The sequence below is a fragment of the Carassius carassius genome, chromosome 49 (genome assembly GCF_963082965.1).
Source record: "Carassius carassius chromosome 49, fCarCar2.1, whole genome shotgun sequence".
Lineage (NCBI taxonomy): Eukaryota > Metazoa > Chordata > Actinopteri > Cypriniformes > Cyprinidae > Carassius > Carassius carassius.
Genome location: NC_081803.1, coordinates 7,745,353 through 7,768,238, shown reverse-complemented (window position 1 = coordinate 7,768,238; position 22,886 = coordinate 7,745,353). Strand labels below are relative to the sequence as shown.

The following is a 22,886-nucleotide window of genomic DNA, read 5'->3' as shown; positions in this document are numbered from 1 at the left end:
TAACCCAATGAAGATGTTAAAATTATTTTTACAAAAGATATAAATAATAAAACAGCATTATATTGCAACTCTGGTACAGTGATATGCAGTGGGATATACATATAAAATATGTTGCATTATTTGTCTACTAGATAATACCTGAATGGCAAAATGAATGCAGTGTCTTAAAATCCTGTCAAAGCTAAGGATATTCAGTGAAAACCGTTGGCGTTGTTCATTGGTCGGGCATCGACCAATAAAATGGCTTCATTCGCACCAAAGCCCCGCCCCCAGCTCTGCTCTCTCACATCTGCATATACAAGTGCACAAGTGAGTTTTGCAACAGAATACCGCAAAAAGAGTAGCAAAAGTCAGAGCGCTAGGATTTGAACTTGTACTTCCAGATCTGAGAGGTTGTAAGTGCCGACTTGACGTTGTGCAGCGAAACTGAAGTAAAGTGCAAAAGTAAATATGTCGTAAACGTGTGTGTATGTCATTTTCTTTGTGTGAATGTCATTCTACACATTTGTGACTATTAACTTCCAATTCAAAACACGGGTGTTTTGATCATTGTCTGTGTGTGCAAATTGAAAGATTCAGCTTTTCACATCAGAGCTGTGAGTGTAAATTTTAACTTACAAATACAAATATTAATATGACAAGTTCTCACAATCAGATCTTCAACCTCTCGACTTTTGCTACTGATTTACCTTTATATTTTCCAGAGGTGGAAAGTAACGAATTACATTTACTCGCGTTACTGTAATTGAGTAGCTTTTTTGTGTACTAATACTTTTTAAAGTATTTTTTTAAATCTGTAATTTTACTTTTACTTAAGTATATTTTGTTTAAAGTATTGTACTTCGCTACATTTTAAAACACATTAATTACTGAGTAAAAAAAAAAAAACAAAAAAAAAATCGCTCCCTGGAAACTACGTCAGTAAATAATGGGCAGGAGGGCAAACTGGCGCTAAAATCACAAGAGAGATTCAGACGGTCAAAACAGGCGTTAGTGGTGCAGACACCGCTGAAAACGAAACCCCGTCATATTCTGAAGTTGAACTCGAAGGAAATGAAGTGAACCCCTGGCCATATGTATGCTCTATTATGCAGTGTAAGCTGTACTTGCTTAGGAAGACCAAACTAGCAGCTTATAAAATCTCGACAAGACATCAACCCTTCGCAAGAATGTAGAGGTAAGCTAAATAATTGCATCGTTGCATTGGTGGTTAAAATGAAGCTTTGACATTTTAGCAAGAGGTTTTGCACAAATTAGCCAAAAAGACAGTGGTGAGGAGTGTGCTATATATATCATCTGCGATAATATCATATTTTTTGTTTTAATGATGTGCGCGCTTATAGTGCGTTCTTTCACTGTGTGATTCAGTCTCCTAAAATGCATTTAGAATCATAGGCGCCGATACCGTGGAGCACCCACGGAAAATACCGAACACCCACGGAAAATGAGCACCCACGTGTGCCAGTGCCAGACTGCCAGTAGGCTACATTTATTTAAAATTAAACATTGCAGTTGGCGCTATGAAGCGTCTGCCACACTGTGATTGGTTATGTTGTTGTCAGTGACAGTGACATAACCAGTCGCATGCATGTTCCATATCCTATCCACCAATCACAGCGTTTCTGAAAACGTCCCATCCCCCACTATACAGTGCCGTGCGAGTATGTAATCATTTAATGCTTTCCGTAATCACTAATCATTAATCAGACTAAAATGGACAGATTTGTTATAAAAAAAGCCAAACCTATTAATATTGATATATCGACATTATTTTACTGGATCTAGTGGCTTTGGCTTTTTGTGAATAAACGTCCAGTATTTTTTCTCTTTCAAAGTTTTGTCTGTCATGTTCTTCCACCTCATTTCATACCCAGCAGTACGTTAATATGTAAATGTTACGGTACATTCCCTAGACTCCTTAAAGTTCGTAACAGGGTTTAAATGGGAACATTTTTCTGCTCAAGTATAGGACTATATACGGTTTAAAAGAGGAAAAACTAATGGACACAAAAGTAGCCTACTTTTGGACAGAATACAAGTTCTTTGTTAAATACATAAAATAAAAAAAATATTTTTTTAGCCTATATGAATAATGGATTCGAAACCTCAAAGAAAAGCCATGCCACTATCAAAAGAAACCTCGAAACATAAATGAGGTAGACATTCCCAGAAACTCATTATTTTAGTCGCAACAATCGGTTAATGGAAACGCTGTCCTTTCGCAATAGTCTTTTAATCAATATTTACAAAACATTAATTTCCCAAGAAGCTGAACGCATTAGCGGTTACGTGTCAGTTAAACTTTTCATCTCCAATCCTGTTTGTATTTTTGAGAAGTGACGCTGTTGTGTGTGTTTGTATCGGCCGCTGTCCATTAGCCTAAGGTTCTGAAATGCAATATTTTTTTAATAGCCTAGTCTATTTTTTAATTTTTTAAATGGCTTGCGCCCTTGAGCACCCACGGAGAAAAACATAAATCGGCGCCTATGTTTAGAATGATCACAAAATTGAAGATATAGGGGCAGAAAATTCACATATTTATATAATTTCATACATTAAATCAAAATCACACAAAGAATGCCGTCTTTTCCTCCAAAAATCATCATGAATATATACATACATACATATATATATAACAGTTCAGTAAACAAGTTAATTAAGAGACTTGCGTTTTAGACACCATATTGCCTTTTTTAGCTCTATTTCTAAAACAGAAAATAATTCCAAACACAGCCACCAAAGCACAGTTTTGCGTCTCTGAGCAACGTGACAGTGTTTCGTTCCTGAATGAATCAACCGTTTAAATGATTCGGTTCAATCGCAATGACTCACTTATTAACAGTGACTTGCTGACACATACTGGCCATTTTAATATCACATTTAAAGTATATTTTGATTTTTTTAAATAATTAATTTCTTATAATTTCAAATGAGTATTCAACATTTTATGTTTTGTATATCAAAACATTATTCATGCATTTGTAACTGCAGGTTAAATGCATTCTTGTCCTGCACTAGTGTAATACATCTAAATGCCACTTCCAATGAATCTTCTGCATTTCCTCTGCATTAAAAGATGAGTTTGTTGATACTGATTTGCCTGGTAACAGCCCAAATGTTTTATTATTCTAAATAACTGATTCCTTTAATTAAAAACAACTAGTTTGAGATTAATAGGCCTATCCCAGGGGTGTCAAAGTTTAGTTCTAACCCTGCTCCAGCACACATATCATGTAGTTTTCAAATAAACCTAAATGATTAGATTAGCTGGATCAGGTGTGTTTAATTAGGGTTATATCTAAACTGTGCAGGACTGTGGCCCACCAGGAACTGAGTTTGACACCCTTGGCCTGTCCCATTTTTGACTCCCTCCCACTGTTAAAATGTAACTAAGTAATTTTTACTCTGAGTAAATTTTAAATGAGCTACTTTTTACTTTTACTTGAGTTGATTTTTAGACTGGTACTTTTACTTGTACTTAAGTAAAATTTCATTAATGTAATGGTACTTTTACTTGAGTAGAATATTTTTGTACTCTTTCCACCTCTGATATTTTCTTACCAGGTGGTGGATAAGTTGTATTTACAATATGTCATTATATGAAACATTAAGCAGGAATTAGGACTGCCAGTAAATATTTTTTTAATCTTAATAATTGCATTATTTTCTTATTAATTAATCTAATTAGTCACAAATAATTATTTATCAATATTTGCTAAGAAAAAAAAAGGTCACACTTTATTTTAGGGTCCAATTCTCACTATTAACTAACCATTTACTATGACTTTTGCCTCAATTGTCTCCTTATTTGCTGCTTATTAATAGTTTATAAGGTAGTTGTTAAGTTTAGGGTATTGGGTAGGATTATGCATGTCATGCATTATATGTAATTTATAAGCACTAATAAACAGCCAATATGTTAATTATAGATATGCTAATAAGCAACTAGTTATTAGTGTGAATTGGACCCTATACTAAAGTGTTACCAAAAAAACTCTTAATGCCCCAAATAAACATTTAAAAGATTAATTGTCCTTTTAGACAGTGACGTTGAATAGACAACACAAATAAAGTGGCCTGTAAAAACATTAATGTTGTATGTTTTAATTCTATGACTCTCCTCATTAATTCAACACATTCTTGTATTCGGTCTGGAATATATTTCTAGCCTCTCCATCACATCTTGCTCTTCAAAGGGATAGTTTCCCCAAAAATGAAAATTCTCTCAACCATTTACTGAACCTCTGTCATCCCAGATGTTAATTACTTTCTTTCTTTCTTTTTTTTAGTACTTTTTACACTTTTTTATCTTGGTTTTAATGAAACCATTTTCAATGTGTCCCTAGCTCGTTCAATCACATGTCACGTTCAGATCTCATGTCGCTTTGCAAGTAAGTATTTTTTTTTTGTTTTGTGAGTGATTCTTGTTTATGTGTGATCATTCACTAGTTTGTTGGGTGAACCAAAGATGACGTGTCTTTGTTTGTTCTGTATGTGACAATGCGTGTGTTGAAGGAAGGAAGAAAGAGGGACAGACTGAAGAACGGAGTGTTAGTCTGAGGGGGCTTGTTTGTCTTCTGGGTGCCAGCTTGGGTTGTTGCCCGGGTGCCAGTGTGGCGTGACGACGCGGGGCATGGCTCTGTTCAGACAGATGGCGTTAGGCCTTGTCAGAGTCCCTGCCTGTTAGTAGAATTGATTGCAGAGGCCCGAGCCAGCCTCTCTGCTCTCTACTCAACCTTCCCCACAAGAGAGAGGCGCATGCGATGTTCTGGATTTTTCAGACAGTATTTATTTTTTTTTTCAGGTGGATTGGGGGTGGGGGGTGAAACAATGTGTCCTGGTTCTGTTTACCCTCAAGAGGTGAGCTGTCAGTGGCTTTCTGGCCTTAATGCCAGTAGTTTGCAACACAGCTATTGTGCTATCATTCATTTTTTACCTCCTTTATTGTTCAGCACTGCACCGTTTACAATTACAGTGCAGTGGCAAGAAAAAAAAACAACTAGGGCTCAGATGTATCTGTGTTGCAGGGTTTGGTTGAATGTAAACAGAGTGAGGAGACATCGAGAGAGTGGGTCACAGCCGGTTTAAAAGAGTGTTCCAGTTCAGAAAATAACTTCAACTGTCCCATATTTCTTTTTAAGGCACATATAATGAAAGGGAACAAGGCTATGAACAGATGAATTAACGAATGAACGAAAGCACTAACCATAAAAAAACTAAACAATTGGGATTATAGTTCTAGCCCAAAAAATTATTTTTATATTAAAAATATATATATTTGTGTAAAGGCCAGTTCTTACCAAGAACAATAACTATAGTAACTTTTCGAAATGTTTGCTTCATTTCAACAAACCAAGCTGCACCTTCCAGCCCAAGCATGCAGCACTTTCTGCTTAATTCACTTTGTCACACTTTTAAAGTATTTGGTGTCTAAGTGTGTGTAACACTAAAGGAGAGTACTGCAAGAGGTAGATATAAATGGCCTCAACAAAGTCATTAATTTAATCATTTTAATATTATTTAGATGTTTCTTTTTTTTTATATAAACATTGAGAATCTGCGGTCCAAACTGATCTGAGTTTTTTTTCCAGGTATACTCTCTTCCTCCTCTCCAAGCACCCTTTTTTAGCCCTCCCTGCACACACTGCTCCGATATTTACCCAGGATCGCCTGTAATGACTGCGTGCCGATCTGGCCCAAGTGGTGCAGATAACATCTGTCATTAGGACAAAGTGGATCGTTCAAAGTACAGAAGTGGGTTCAGGGCTTGATGGGGTCTCGGCAATGTGAGCTGATAAAAATAGATAAAAATTAGATGATTATCGCCTTCAACATCAGCCTTCGGTTTGAGCCTCAATGAAACTGATTATACCATCATCATGTCACACTACAATAAAGCACAAATAAGACCTTTCAAACCTCTCGCCTGCCCCTCCCTCAGCAAATAGTGCCCAGTTACATCATGTGCAATGAAACGTCTGGCTGGATGTTGCATATCAAGCTAAAGCATGCCTTTGCTGCAGTGTGACTTCTCATCTTCATGCCACATAATAATTCATCTATGATCCAAATTTCATCTCGATCTGCATACGTAGTCCAGCCCGAAGTCATTTAATTTACTGTGAAAGTCAATAATATAGCACTCCATTATTATTTATTAAATGGCCATGATATATTAGTTAAATCATAAACACCAGTAAAGCTGAAATGTTGGTGCTTCAATAGATTTTTTCAGCAAGTTTCAGTTTTTTGTGAGCAGTTGATTTGAGCATGCTTTCAGTAAATGTGTGTGCCTGTATGATAATCAGAAGCAAAACCTTTTATACTAACATGTGGATTGCTCACAGAATAAACAACTTTGATTGTCTGACAAATGGAGAACATTACAAGACACATAGCACAAAATAACCCAATAAATAACACACACAAGTTGTGGAAGTTGACATTGTAGACTTTAAGTTAGAAGAGTAAGGGGAACTGTTAGACATTATAGAGACACGGGGGATCATTTTAAAAAGTGCAGTTGCTACGGACTGACGTTGCAGAACAGTGGCTGATGGGTTTTGATGAGCCGAAGCCGGACAGAGGATTAGCTCAAAACAAAGAGGAAAGAACAACATATCTGAGCTCAGACTGGACCTCAGTCTCTGTAAGGGGGTTCCTGAGCAAATTAGACACACCATGGGGCCAATGGAGCCTCTTCACACTGTATAACAAACCACAAGTTCAGTGAAGTTTTAGCTTAGGGTGCATGCAAACAGTTAAATAGAAGCAAAAATTTAAAAATGCAGTACTTGATTATTCACATAAACCCTAGTCAGGGTCTTAATTGAACATATAGAGTTGAGAGTGAAAATATGTGTAACAGTATATTGGATACGTACAGCTCTTAATGTGACAGACAGGCTGCTGTCTGTGTGCTTAAAATTAATCAAACAACAAAAGACAAAGAAAAAAATCACTCACTGCTCTTGACTGAAGGACATCTGTAGCCTGAATAAGAATAAACAAAGCAAGTTCAATTCTTAAAGTGAAGACTATGCTGTTTTATTTTACATTCGATTGTTCAGTTTCTGTATTAGACTGTTAGCTGAATACTTCAGACTTGCATACAAAAAACTTAAAGAACTGTTTACTTCACTTGTATCTTTTTTCTATTGTGTTTGTCCTTTGCTTTTTTGTTTTATTGTATTATTGTTTACTTATTAATAAAAAAAATTGAGGACTTTTAAAAAAAATATTTTTTTTACATAAGAACACACACACACATATAAAACTACAGTGCCTTTATAACCTGTTTTAATCTTTTAAGTTTTGCTTACACTGAGGTAGGACAGTTACCTCTCAGGTTTCATTTATTATATCTTAATGCAGGGCTTAATTTGTGCCGGAAAAAGCTTGATTCGTCACCTCCGAAATCCGATTCGGCACCTGATTTTGGCAGATCCCCCTCCTTACGCGCCACTGAAACACGTCCGTGCACACCTACAGCATGCATATATGTCATGAAAAATCTTAAAATATGAGTGCACATCTACATTTGAAATAAACTTCTGCGCGCAAAAGATGTGACATGTGAACAGCTGCTGCTCACACGAGGCTGCTCACACAAAACCGAATGCACGGATCCTTACTGTTACACATGTTTTCTTTCTCAACTGTTTACATTTAGGAACGTACAGTGTTAAAGAGGATACTTATCAGGAAGGCTATTCAGACATCATTCTGTGTGTATTTGGTCACTTAAGCTCAACAAACTACAAAAAAATAACTTCTATATAATACTCGCGAGACGGCTTTATACGCGTGCACTTTTGATGTGACTTTATGAGTGTACAGAATACAGCCTCTGGAGCGCGCAAGTACCAAATGGCTTAAAATACTTAAAAAGATGTGCAAATGATACATTTTAGTGACAATGCAACAATGACCCAATTATTCAAGTTACAGCTCTGTCAGCTGTCCTAAAATGCAAGTGAAAGTCTTGTATCTCAGTATGCAGCATGCAGCAGCTTGTCTATAATGCAGACAAGATGCACTGATGTGAAGCGCGCTCTTAGAGAGTTCATGGTTTCAAACGCTGGTTTCATCATTTAATCTTATAGTTTGTGTGGATTTATTTGTTCATCTAGCCTACATACTATATTGAATAAATGCAGGGATTTCCCTCATTATAAACTTGAAAGCTGCGGGAATGTAAAACTATGCGATATACAGTGGCTACATGGAACTCCGCCACCGAAATTTAGGACATGATTAAATATAATTCCGTTATACAAAGATTTGTACTCTGTTTTTTATTTACTTTTTCAAAACTTTTTCAGGCCTGGAAATTGCTATTTTGAAAATGTTATGGCCTTTCCCAGTTATTCATGACCGTACAGACCATAAAAGCAACTGATGCATGCTATTAATCACTTCAACTTGTCCACCAATGTGATTGTGCGAATGATCCGTTACCTCTCCCTCCTGTAATCACATGCCGGATCCGTTAACCCGCTTGTTCCTGTACACATTTACAAATTAAGCACTGTGTTAATGTTTTAGGAAAGGTTAACCAAAGCCTTATGGGTTTGGAATGACAGGAGGGTGGGTAAATGATGACAGATTTTGGGCTAATTATTATTCTTTTTTTAATTCAACGGTGGGAGGAAGGAGGGAATGATGGCAAATTGGAAATCTTTCTCTTTACTGACCAATGTATAATGCTATTGACCCAAATCGGAAGGAGAAATTATATTCATCACAGTTTCTGTCCATGCAACACCTCTGCACCACAATGACAAAGTTCTCTTAGAGCAGATAGAGTGAAGGGCACTTTTGAGAGACTGCGGGCTTGCAGCCAAATCCACTTCCACCCCAGTTGGGCTGCTCATAAAGGCAAAGAAATGCCCTGGGGCTCATGCCTCCATCTCTCACACACACACATACACAGAGAAGCAGCAAAGCGCTCTCTAACTACTGAACTGGCCTGCCATGATGGATGGCACTAGAGGGAGCAGGCTGTGTGGCTCTGACATGTACTTCCTTATTTTCAGCAGTGCTGAGAGGAGCAAGTCCACTGTGGCCACTCTCCATCTTCACCAGCAAGCCATTGACAACACGGTCTGTGTTGTCAAACATATGCTGAAAATCTGCAGACAGTATACGTTCCCTTGCATGTATTGATGCGGCCATACACACCATTGCCAATTCGCTCCATGCTCTAAAGCTTTGTGATTATACAATCACACTCCAGAAAGCCAGACTTTAATTGTTACCCCTTAATCCAACAGCAAACTGATAGTGCCAAAGTGTGTTGCATCAAAGCCAGATACGACCATATGAGCGCCAGCAATCACCATAATAAAACCTAGGACATGCTACAGCCAAGCAGCACCACTCCGGCGCCAAGAGGAAAATGATCCCTAGCTCAAAAATTGCTGCCCATCAGAGGGACCTGGCAGAAGTGAGTGGCTAATCAGTTCATCAAAATGGCCACTACCTCCCAATCTCTCCCTTTCCTCTGTTAGAGGTAGAGGTCTGCATTTGATGTCACTGAATGCAGCATGGGACAAGTTCTGAATTTCTGAGTGCAAGAGGAAAGATGACGATGTGTGTGTGCAGGAAGCTGAAGAAAGAAATCAATCGTGGGACTTCCACAAAATACTATTGTTTAAAAGTAAATGTTGCAATTTATTTTAAGGTAGAAACTGTTTACAATTGCAGGGTTGGATATTGTCCAACGGGACATAATCTTGTAGGGACGGAACTGAAAAATCAATCCCGCACAGACCTCCACTTGGAGGTTCTTTAGGTCCTCTAGAAGAAGCTTTTCATCCATTCCACTCGTTCTCAAATGGAAATGCATGGCACAGCATGCCAAACACTGGAGGAGGAAAATGGACACCAAAGACAACTGCAGCAACCCAAATGTTCCAAGCAGCAATCAACACACTCACAAGTACAAAAATAGGTACTCTGTCCGGCTCAAAAACCCCTCCAACTCCAAATATGAAAGGTTTTGTAACCAAGAAATCAAGCTCTATGCTTTTTTATAGAGCAACAGAAATTTCCTTGTAATGGAAACAACACAGGATAATAGACGTCCATAATGCTTCAGCACCTGAAAATTTGCCATCATTACTTCTTAAATATGTATCCTTCTTGGGATATCTCTGCAATTATGTGAAGGATTTCAAGATCTGTCTTATTTTGTGTTATTTTCTCAGCTGATTTCTCTCATTTTCTTTGTCTCTCCTGGTTGCTCTAGAAAGGAACATGATGTACTCAGCAGTGCCAGCTTGTTAGAGGAGCTTCTGTGTCTGATAATAACCCCAGCATGTCAGGCTAAACCAAGCTGTGTCATTTTCCCTCCGCAAGAAGACAACTGCCACAAATTATTACAGAAATATAGACATCATTGTTTTTCTTTTGTGGTTAACCACAGGGCACCTGATTTTTGATAATAGATTCTTATAATTACATGAGCATTTTGCACATTTGATTAAAACTGTGGACAATTGTGGAGTCAGATTCTTTTCATCTGGTGTGCTTTTCCGTGAACTGGACTGTAATTTCCAGCTGATTAGAGCACAGCGGCACACTCAAAAGCAGCAGGTAGAAGGAAAGAGAGGAGAGACGAATGGAGAGAAAAAGTGGCAGATTGGAGAGAAAGTAAAAGAGGAAGGGAGGGGGTGGGAGAATAAAAGCAGTAAAGCAAGGTAAAGAGAGTCATTCAGAAAAAGAACTAGAAATAGTGGATCAGAGAGACAGAGAGAGGACAAAAGGCTGAGGGTACGTTAGAAAGTGTGCACGCCAGATCAAAAAGGAGGTGTTCTGTGAAATCTCAGGAAGAGCAACATGCCCATTTCCCCTCCACACTACCCCCAGCTGGAGATCAGACTGAAAGGAAGCCTGCCACAGATCAACGAGACCAGTCATCCCACTGGTTCCCTGATGCAAGAACACTGCAAACCCACCCTTACATGTGTCTTAAAATGAAGGTCGGGCAAGTTTTGCATGCTAAGGTGGTCATGGCGAAGTGCTTGTAGCGTGCAGTTTACCTCTTTTGTGCTCTTTCATCTTTCCTTTTTCTGACTTCCCTTTGGTCTCAGGTTGTGTGCTGTGAAAACCTAGATGGTTTCAAGCTTTTGTTGTACAGACAGAACACCCATGTATAGTCCAAACCCCATACACAATGCCAATTACAGATCGACTCACTGATCAGTTTTGCAGATTAATCAGCATGATAATTGATTGCTGGAACTATCGCTATCAACAAAAATCCATACCGATAGTTTTCTGGGTTGCGTCAGTTGCTTGACTGGCTGAGATGGTCCTGCTGTCATTACAACATGAGAGTGGCCTCTAAAGGCAGAAATCTGACACCTTGTGTTGTTTGTTTTGACACGTGAGGCTGGCGCTGTTTTAATTTTAATAATTGTTACCATCTATTGTCATTAGTTTATATCCAGCTGGTCACATGAATTTATTTGTCAGCCAGAAAAGTTGCATATTTAAAGCTAGTCAGTCACATTGATAAGAGTCCATTGTAAAATTAAGATTAATGAAAGCTGTAGAAGTATTGTTCTTTGTTAGACTGTGAATTTCAACATTTACTTAAACATTTTAAAATTTTAAAGTTGCTACTGTTAACATTAATGAACTATGAACTAACCTTAATTATCAATATATAATTAATATTAATATTTTTATTCATTTACAAGGTTCAGTTTCAGATTATTTTATTTATTATTATTTATTTTATTTATTTTTTTATAGTAAAGCAGTATTTTAGTTTTCATACAGTATCCATTTTAAAAACTATCAGTTGATTAATCGTATTGGCCAGTGTGATCCAACCTAGCTATCGGTATCTGTAAAATCCACTATCGGTTGACCTCTAATGCCAATCACAGTAAACACCAAAACACACACAACTTTAAGATGTGAAATGTAATTTATGAAAGCAGTAAGCTACTCGAAGCTCTGAAAGGCAGTTATAATCGAGCTACAGCAAATTGAATGTGTATACTACTGGATAAAGCCGAGCTACGATCACATTATTTGGGTCTGTGTGTTGGATTTCGCAAAAAACAAGAAACTAAGAAATCACTATGAAATCACTAAGAAAACATTTGCAAAGAAATGGCAAGTAACACTTTGATTTTAACATGACATTTTGAAGCAGAAAGAATTAAACAATATTTTCTGTATAATGTGTTCCCGTAATCTTTGTTTTATTAACTTTTTGTAACAGTGTAACAAGATGAACTGAATAAAACTAAATCAACTGAATAAGTCTTGTAAAGTGCATGTAAACACACTTACTGATTGTATTGTGGGTAAGGTGTGGTAAGGAACTAAAATATTATCAAATACACCAATAGTGAAAAAATAGTTTATGTTATATATATATATAAACTTTTCCACAATGTAGCACACAAATTACCTGAACAGTTGCTTGAATAGTAGTCCAAATGTGGCAAACTTAATCAGAATTTAGAGTCAGAATTAAAGTAACTGCTTCATAAACTACAGTACTTGTTCAACGTTGTCTCTTGTGCTCACATCTAAATGAATGCTTTCTTTTCCCGTTTTCATTCATTCACCTACAACTACTTCAAATCATTGTAAATAGAAGTGCATTTAATTGGCTATTATTCTATAATTTCCAGTATGTATATATATATATATATATATATATATATATATGTATGTATACTGGAATAAATGAGATCCAGTAATGGATAATAGATGTAAGAAACTGTTTTCACGCCTGCCTACATAGAGCCACAAGAATATCACAAACGCACGCACGCACGCACACACACACACACATTTCTACACTCCCAACACCTCACTTTTCAAACACCATCTGTAGCACACATCCTTCTTGCACAAACACATGCAAACACATACTTCACAAGCACATGGAAAGTAACATCATCTAACACACATGCTCCCTTTCCTACGCACATCCTACCCCTCATACACACAGGTTGTGCCTCTAATGCACATTCTCAATTATATTCCGAGTTCACCACACACTTTTTTCTCCCACACAATCTAGCCCTTTCGCACACAAACAAGCAGTAGAACTCTAATGTGTTTGTTCCAGAGGGGTGAGCTGATCTATTCCGTTTGGTGAGATATAAAGCCTCTTTCCTCCTCCAGTAAACGCCCTCTTTTAGCCTATTCAAGACCTCTTTGATGTATTGACCATGTCGGCTCCTGCTTACTGGGAGTTTTTTTGAAGCATACATTCGTTTGTGTGGTGGTGGGGTCAGTGTGGTGTTTTCGTGTGGAGAGAATTGTCAGTTATGTTGTGCCGGTGGAGCCTCACAGAGCTTTATTTAATGAGTGCATTAAAGCTGTCTGGATGTTCAATGCCAGTGGAGGTACGTCCCCTGGGCCCCAGCGTCCGCCTCAGGGCTGCCATCTGTAGATCTCTTGCACATTTAAGGGTCTTCACTACTTTTCTCTTCATTTTCTCTGTCTCTGGAAGATGAAGTAGTTTGAAACTGTGGCAAGAATTGAAAGTGGAGAGAAAGGTAACATTGCAGGCAGAATGTGCAGATCAGAGGTTCTTACCAGTGTTGGGGAATACTGACACTACTAATGTAACTACATTTTTTAGTAGCTCGACAGTACCTCAGCTACTTTTAAAACAATGTAGCTTTTCCAGTAGCTAATTACTTTTTCCAGGGAAAAGCCATCTTTTACACAATATTTTTGAGAGAATAATTTTGTGAGTTTAATTTAAGCTACTTAAAAATACAATTTTTTTTGCAATGCTAAATGTGATGCAGTGTTGAACTTTGACTTTTGACAGCCTGAGATATTATATTGTTTGGAAAAAAACAATAACATAATTGTATTGCAATGTTGTTTTAAATAACAAATATTTTACTTAAAAAATTCCTCATTAACACTTATTCAGGTATTTGTAATATATGTCATTGTGAACAAAGGGTAGTTAATGAAGCTAGCTACTTTCTGGTAGCAACTTGTAGTGTAGCTAGCTACTTTTTAAGAAGGGTAGCTTGACTGTAGCTTAACTACTTTAACTTATGAGTAGCTTGTAACTTATCAAGTTATAGTTTCAGAGTAGCTTCCCCAACACTGGTTCTTATTGTTTTGTGTTCCGCAACCAATTCCTTATAGGATCAATGGTCTTCTTTATTATTTTTGATTTTGGTCAAAGTAATAAAATAATGTTTTTCAATGACTGAAGAAAATATAAAAGTATGGTATCTGGGATAAAAAGCACCTTTGCTGTTGGGTCTAAATGCACAATACTAATAAATAGCATTGCTGACTTTTCTATTCGTTGCCATGACGTGGTTAGATTCAAATATATACAAATAACAAATAACACAAATGCTTCCTTTCGGTCCTAAATACCCATCACTACTTGAAATTCTTATCTTTGTCACAAAGTCATTTTTTTATTTTACTGTTTTTTTTAAGATTTTTCTCCTAGACTATGATAAATAAAAAGACCATGACTCCATCTGCATTTCCAGCAGCCCCACGCAGGTTCATAACTGAGAGACTGAAAACCTCTGGTGTGAATGCACAAGGGTGAGGAATGTGGTCCACAGAGTGGAACGGCTCCTGAGAGAGAGTGCATGTTGTTGGTGGATTACAGGGAGTGTGTGTTAATGTAGCTCTCTGAATGGTTCTGTCAGAATGAGGTCACTAGGTCTCAGCCCTGTTTAATTAATTAGGGAACAGTGGAATGGAAAATGGATAGCAATCAGAGGCCCACTAATTTCAGACCTGCCAATCTTTAAGCCTTAGTGCTGAATTTTCCTTCAGGGGCCTTGGTGGATCTCATTTACTGTTGAATGTAGGATACTGAATGCAAGCATGCCTGTATGTTTATTTGTGCATAAATATTCAAGACACGAATATCAAGGAATTGCAGCCCAACGGACATAAATGCAGGGAAAAGTGAATTGCACTTCCACCCTTTTTCCACCAAACTTCCAATACATATGTGGGCATGCATACATTCGAATGCACCTAGCAACCGTCAGTTGGAATGCATACACTATGAAGAAACCATTTAAATTCAAAGGACTTTAAAGAATCAAACCAGAAAAATCTGACCCACAGTAAACACTGAAGAAATCCCAGTATGCAGTCCATAACAACAGCACTGTGCATAGCAAATACTGCCTCTCACATGGCAAACACAGTGCATAGCAACCACTGGCAGCTCTTTGTGTATTCCCTGTTAGTTGCTTGCATTTTACACTAGGTGAACTGCAGTGTCTCTGTGACTCACCCGGTACAACAAAATAAGTTTTGATTTGCTGTTCTTTAATATAATTTACTCGTCATTAAAGACTGTTTTTTGTGTGCCTTCTTCTCACAGATATTCGCTCACTGCCTGATGTTGCCATGACGGGAAACTGCAGTCAGGAGTGTAGCGAGCTGGGTCACTCAGATGCCTGTTGGATGCCTGGTCAGCCTTCGCCTGTCCGCAAGACCCGCAATCCCCCTATACTGTCCACGTTTGTGCCTTATCAGGAGAGGGGGAGCTTGGGACGCCTGGCCAATGGGAGCGTGAGGCTGGGAGCAGAGGAGAACAGGCCACGCCTCCCACCTTCCCGTAGTGCCTACTCCAGTAGTGACCACAACCCCAGTGACCACGCCCCGCTGGAAGAGGTGCCTCTGAGCGTGACATCAGAGTTCCCACCTACCAGCCCCCCCTCCAATCACACCTCGAAAAGAGAAATATACCTGTGAGATAACCACACCCACCATCTTTGATTGACACCGGAAATTACAAAGTCACAGTTGCAAAAATAGAACATCGAATTTGTGACAGGATATAAATTGGATATTGGAAAAATACACAATTGTCATAATGTCAAATTAGATTTATTTATTTATTCATCCATTCATTCATTCATACATGCATCTATTTATTATGGTTACTTTAAACTTTTTATACTGTTTTTGCATACCATCAAAAAAAAAAAGATGCATACTTTTACATGACTAACCGACTTTTAGTTTCGCTAGCCTACAGAATGTTCATGGGTTCTTCTACTAGATTACCAAGTGCTATAGTGGACTGGAGATACTGCTGTAAAAGGGTCTTGAGCCACATAGAGTGTCTGACACTCTTAACCTGATCCTGTCCTCAGAGGAGAGCAGTCTTTATACATGCTGTAATAATGCTGTAAATACATGTGTATGGTGAATATATGAATATTACTATCAGGCTCAAGTTGAAAAATAGTATATACAAAAAGGTCAAAAGTTACATCTAAATCAGCCTGAACACCTGAAGTGTGTGTCGGTACCACTGCTTTTGAAGGTTTGAACATTTGTAATGGCCATATGGGAACGTGAATAGATGAGCTGGAGTGAAGGGGAAAACGATGGACGAACATCCGATGGTGCTCCTGACCCTCGTTGTGCCCGTCTAGGGCCTAGATCCTCACCTGCTGTGCTGTATGTCCATATGAAAGCTGGAGCAAGGTGTATAGCTGTTTGAGTGCGCTTGGAGAACGGGCAGTGGGTTTAACATCTATTAACTCAATATGACAGACCTGAACGTATGCCGGTGTGTGCGTTCATGCGTCAGGGGACCTACTGTCACAAAAAGTAACACATGTGGCTTTTGGTACATTAACACATTCTTCATGTGCGTGCATACATTTGTGTCATACGGCAGAACTTGTGTTTTTTGGCACTGTGAATCTCTCCTGAACTCCCACGATGTAGTGCAAACGCTGCCTGGCACTCGCAAAGACGCCTACGGCTCACACAGCACAGCCTCAGTGAGGAGGAGACCACCTGCTTCCCCTCAAATTATCAGTATGGTTTTGTTAAACTGACGGTGTGTGCGAAGTCCACAAACTAACCTCGTCTCCATTAAATGAGTCCTTTTTGCCACGCTCATAATCACGGTCCTGTTTTCTTTGTTTACATAGTTTTTACAGTTTTAAATGAAATATGTGTGTTCTATTTAGACTTTGTTTGAAGAACAAATGTATTAATTGCCTTAAAAACAGTTGTATATAACAATCACAATGGACAAATTAGACTGATAATCCTGTCTTGTCTTTCGCATGTCAACTGTGCATGTTCTTTTATTTTCCCACAATTATAAAAATTACACATTTTACAAACGATCACATCACCATTTGCCTATTTTCAGCCACCTTTTTTTTTCATAAATTGTTCTGCCCTCCATCAGTTGGGAATTTCTTCGGGGTTGTTTTTTCTTTTACACTGTGCTGACTATCTAACCTGTTCTGAATCTGTGGCTCCCTCCAAGTTTCAGAGAATCTCTGGGGGACCATTTTGACAATGATTACCTAGTGTGCTCAAGGACCATATCTGATGGACATTATCATTACTATTGCATCACGGTGCATCACCTCAATATCTCGACATTTTCCACACCTGGGTGCGCTTGCTTTATGTCTGCAGGGGGGTTGACGGTGGGCATGTCCTTAATTAGGGTGAGTATGAGTATGAGTGTGGTGCAGTTGGCATATGCGAACACTCCAGCCCCCAAAGGAAGCACAGATCACAGAAAAAGATCCTGGTCCAAATGCTTCAGTTGTTTAGCAAGTCGCAATTTTCAATGCACTTACCTCATCACGACGGTCTTCAGCACCTCTCACCAACTGATTTAGTCTGAAACGTATGGAAATTACTGGACGTAGCCATGATTAAATAAGGCAAATGATTATCCCGCCTAAGGAAAGACAGCACATTATGCTTTTTTCAAAGCCATTTAGTGACTCCAAATAGGAAAAAAAAATAATAATCCAGCGAGAGTCATGATCCAGCATAATTAGCCCAGTTTGCTTCTCCTCTGCGCTTCAGGCAGGCTTCCCAGGCAAACCTGTGAGATCGCTGACCTGGACTTAACACAGCTAAAAGATAGAGATGACCACGAAACTCTACCACCACTTAAAGGCTTTCATCTATTCAAACTCTGAGTGAAGCAGGTTTTGACCTTCCTCCACTCTGATGCCAGCCTGATTCAGACAGTCTGAATTGCAGGTTTCGACTCCTCTGGCTTTATATTGGCTGTTTTATTCCTAGGAATTCTAAGGCTAGACTGCTAGAGTCCTTCGGCCCAAAATGCCAGAGGACAGATGGAGGAATGTCCACTTCTTGTGGTTGTTTTTTAAACTGGTGTTTAGATGTGTGCTCTTTCGCTGTTAGATGTCTGGATGTGATGAGACGACCGTAACGAACAAGGGAGTCTTTTCTTCATCCTTAGAGCGAGACTTTTCTTCATAGAATAACGAAAACTGGTGTTTGTAGTAAACATCTCTTAAAAAGTGTTCTGTACATAGCTCTCCACATTCCCCGTGTGTGGTGTCTAGCAGGCGACGAGCTGAGCATGAATTCCAAAGATAATTGGTAGAAACCGTTTACTGTTCTTGCTGAAATGTTAGTGCCAGTTCAGAAACCTTTTCTTGAGAACAAAAGCGACGTTCACTGCACAAAACTCATCTTCACCATTCACCCCAAACTGAAGACAGCTGCCTTGAAAGTATGTCTTTTGCAGGAGAGTTCAAAACTTGTTATCCTTAATTGTTGGTTATATTTATATAGGATTAAAAATGCTTGTGATGATATGTTTTTGTACAGTTTTATGTACATGCAAGTGAAGCTTTTTAAATCTTACAACAAAAGCCGATGGCATATAAAAATCGTAAAGTGTTTATTGAGATGTGCACATCTTGCCTTGGATGGATTGATCTTTTTTGCCGAGTCAGTGTGAATGTGGCCATCGTATGCCTGCACCGTAGTCATTCACTGGCTCCTGTCACCGAGGGCTTTATCAGATTTTATGTTTATTGTGAACAGTGGATTGTCCTATCCGACTTGTTTGTTTGATTCCCATGTGTTTGGTTTTGTTCTGTTTCCGCATGTTGAAAACAAACCCCTTGTAATAAGTCCTTGCAAAGTTTGTAATAAAATGAGAGAAGAAAAAAAAAAGGAAATACATTTGCTTGGTGAGTCATTGTTTAAGAATGAATCTAGGGACTGTGATCTCTCCATGAAGCTTTTTCATTAATAAAGCAAATTGATCTGACAAAGATATAAGACTCAATTTCTTTCTCTCCAATTCTGGGTCTCTTTGCCTATGTAAACAGAGAAAGAGGAAAAGGTTACGGTTTCACCAGACTGACAGGAACTTAATAGAACAGAATAGCGAATGTGAGATCTAGTCATGTGAAGCTCTCACTTCACAAAAGCTGTCCATCAATATTAATGATCAAAAAACACAAGACCCCGAATTTTCTCAGTCTCTGAAACCTAATTCTCTCCTCAACAAGGAGTTAAAGCATTACCCCCAAGACCTCCCAGTACTCGACAGCACAATAAAGACGAAGCCATAAAGATGATAACGCTGAGACAAAAGACAATAAATCAATCCGGCTTTCATTTGGTGCGCTGTCTTTATAGTTATGCCACTACATAATTCGCGCACCTCTGAAATGATAGCTTTCACCGATAAAAATAAATTGATGTGAGCCAGCAAACAAACGCTTTCAAAAGCGAGTCATAAACAAGATCAAAAGAATATCAAATGTACAAGATGGAAAGTGAGGTAAATACTTCGAGCAAGTATGTGAGTAAACAGACGAATGTGAGAAATGCACATTACGCTGTCAAGTGTATGAATAAGATAGTTTAGAAGGCCAAACTGCCCTCTAATGGTCGTCAGGATAATTACAACTCCCCAGTAAGGCAAAAGATTAGCGTTTAATACCTGACACTCAACAAGTCAGGATTAATGAATCAGATAGTCTTCCTTTCTGCTGGTGTTCTTCAGTTTCTTGTTGACATCACCTACAGCGTACGCGTTCCCGATGATGGCGGATGAAACGAGTGAAGCTGTATGAATAATAATTGAGATCAGGATGATACTGGTTTCTGGACCACATAGAAGCACATTTCGCAGACAGGGATGCTTGTAGCAGCTTATTTAACCGAGGCTGCTTTGGGAGGACCCACTGAGTTTTTTTTCATTTATCTCTTTCTAATGGATAGGTTTTCGCTTCGCCTCACACTCTGCAGGCTGGTGCTGGTGTTTTGTTTACGTGTGGCTGGGGCATTTATTTCTCGCTGTGGATAAGCCTAAGCAGAGAGGGTCTTTCTTCAAGATGAAACTACCCCCTCGGCTACTGCCTACTGTTGATGTGCTGTTGCCATAGAAACCTGGCCCCTCTCTCTTTCTGTTCCTCCCTCACCCACGCTCATTCTTGCTCGCTTCGTTAAGCGCGGTGCTGCTGGCAATTACAAGCAAAGCCAGCGGCGGGGACGGCTGCCTCTCAAATGCACTCTCCAATTAAACACTGTCAAATAGTGGCGTTTATCAAAACCGCCACCTCCCTTCGTACCCTCCTATCACATGACACATTTGTGCCTGTTTAAAGACGCAGAGATCGATGCGTGCACGAATTCCACATTTTCCCGGTAGTAGGCCTATACATAATGATGCTAAAGGTGGCATATTTTTCCTGTAGTCACAAGACGTTAAAAACTTGATTATACTTTCATTTAACAGAAAAGGCATGTAGCTGCAAGCCCTAAAAAGGTTTTCTCCACAGTATTGATTGCACATTTTTCAGGAAAGTGAGGTGTTTTACAGATCGTGGGCACTTAAGACTAATCGAAAATTGCTGAACTAAAGCCCTCTTCATATTCTATTTGTACATATCGACTCTCATACACTATATATGTAATTGGTGCATTAAAATCAATGGCGCAATTTAAACAGCATCATCAAAGGCTTATATGCGAAGTCAATAAGCACAGGAGAGATGGTTCGGAACCGCAGGCACATGCAACAACGCACATAAATATAAAACGAATTTTGCGTCTTACTGTATATCCAATCTCACACATGCCTGTCGATTTTTGTCCACGCCAGCTAGGTACTGTATACACTCTTCTGCTGCCCAATAGTGTCAATAAAAAGTCTCTTTGTCTCATTTAACCCCCTATTACATCCCACTTGAACTCAATCTTCCAATCATCTATGATCCCGAAACAGCCTAGAGCCATCAATCAGCCCTGACAAACACAGCAACCACACACCACGCCTCACAGTAGTGCCTCCTCACCTGTTCACTGGGCCTAAACGCCCCCCTTTCCACAGTCGCATAAGCCTCAGTAGGCTTCTCCTGTATGTTCAAGTGGAAAATCACTTTTTGAATAACTACTTGTCCCTTTCACATTCGTTCACTGCCTCTTCTGTGGCATTCTTCTTGATAAAAATGGCCTATAGCTCATGACTGGCAGAGAGAGAGAGTTACTGTGTATAATAAGAGTCACATTTGTGGAGTAGTCCAACAGGAAGTATAACAGGAAGTCTTATTTTACTGACCCGTGCTGTGTGTGTTTGTCGGTTTGTTAAAACGGGATTATTGAAATTGTAGAGCCATTGCAGAGAGCTCAGAATCAGTGGTGCCTTCAAGACAGTGTAGCTCACCTCACACTTCCCTGCCCACCTGCTGAGCACCATCACATACCTAGAGACTCATTTGAATTCATCTTCTAATCCTGGAAAGATGACACTTTAACATTAATCTAATTTACACCAAGTCTCTGCCCAAATGGAATTAAAACAGCTTTTCAAACCACTGGAATACATGTTTTCAACAATGTCTGAGTCACCTGCTGTATATGTTTATATGTGAATATTTATATTCTGTAGCTTGAGGTTTTATATTATTTACATTTAGAAAACAGTTCTGCGTTGAATGTCACAGACGGGTCATTCCGTGTGAACTCAACCAGAGGATACCGGATCAAATATTTTATATTGCTAATAAGCCAAAATGTTAAAGGGGTCATAGGATGTTACATGCACTTTAACAAGTTGTTAGAAATGAATTGTGTGTTGGCAGTATGTGTACACAACCACCATATAATGATAAAAATCCACCCAGTTTTTTTTTTTCTACTAAAATCTTAACCATTTTCTCAAATCGAGCTGATCTCAGATGCCTGTCTTTGTGACATCACACAGACAGGCCCCTCCCACGATACACAGACTGGACTGGCGTCTTACCTTAGACCTATCCTGAGTGAGCTGTCATCAGTCCGCCATTGTTTCCCGCCGAAGCAGATGTAGACACGAATGACTCCTAAGTGATCAAGGTGTTTTATTGTTGATTGTAATAATGAACATAGCAGTCGTCATTTACTCCCGACATCTGAGTCACTGAAGCAAAGTGGATTACATTTGTTTGTAAAAGGAATGCATCCCCGATCTACCTAAATGAGTCTATCCACGCACAAATCATTCGTGGTCCAGCAGGTCTTTTAATAATTTTTTGCTAATCACCTTTCCTAATAATAAGATGTTGTTTTCACCATCCAGAAATGTCTGAATCATGTTCACGGATGTAATGAATTATTTATTTATTTTTATTACCTGTACCTTCCAAAAAGTTCTTCAAACAGCAAATAAATTATATAGAGAAAGCGAGAAAAGAACATTTAACGTTACATTGTCAAAGAACAGTATGCAGTAATCAAAATGGCAAAAGAATTGCCATTTTGACCCCTCATCTACAAAATAGTGTTTTACTCAGTAAATATTCATTCATGACATTTAATATTTTGACTTTTATCAATATACATGTTTATCTTTCTGCAGAAAAAATATTAGCTAATTAAAAGTTTTTAGATGGGGACCTCTGGTTGCGTTAACACGGAATGACCCAGATGTCTTGAAATAAAATTACACTTATCAAACTCTATTTTTGCACCTTCCAAATTTTCATTTGTCAGATGGAATTATTATGATGTTACAGAACAGGTAGCTTTAAAAATGCAATAAAGAATTATTATTACTGTTACTGAACATTATAAAGTGACACTGATGATTTATAACGAAG

The 22,886-nt window shown here is 38.6% G+C and overlaps 1 protein-coding gene across 1 annotated transcript in view; it reads left to right on the top strand.

The window, feature by feature from the left end:
• Positions 1–19,070, top strand: part of LOC132132240 (protocadherin-1-like) — a 97,335-nt gene extending 78,265 nt beyond the window's left edge. The window contains exon 5 of the mRNA XM_059544578.1: positions 15,368–19,070. Within this exon, the coding sequence (XP_059400561.1) occupies positions 15,368–15,741 (374 nt within the window). The 3' untranslated portion in view covers positions 15,742–19,070. The remainder of the gene's footprint in view (positions 1–15,367) is intronic.
• The last annotated feature ends 3,816 nt before the right edge of the window (positions 19,071–22,886 follow it).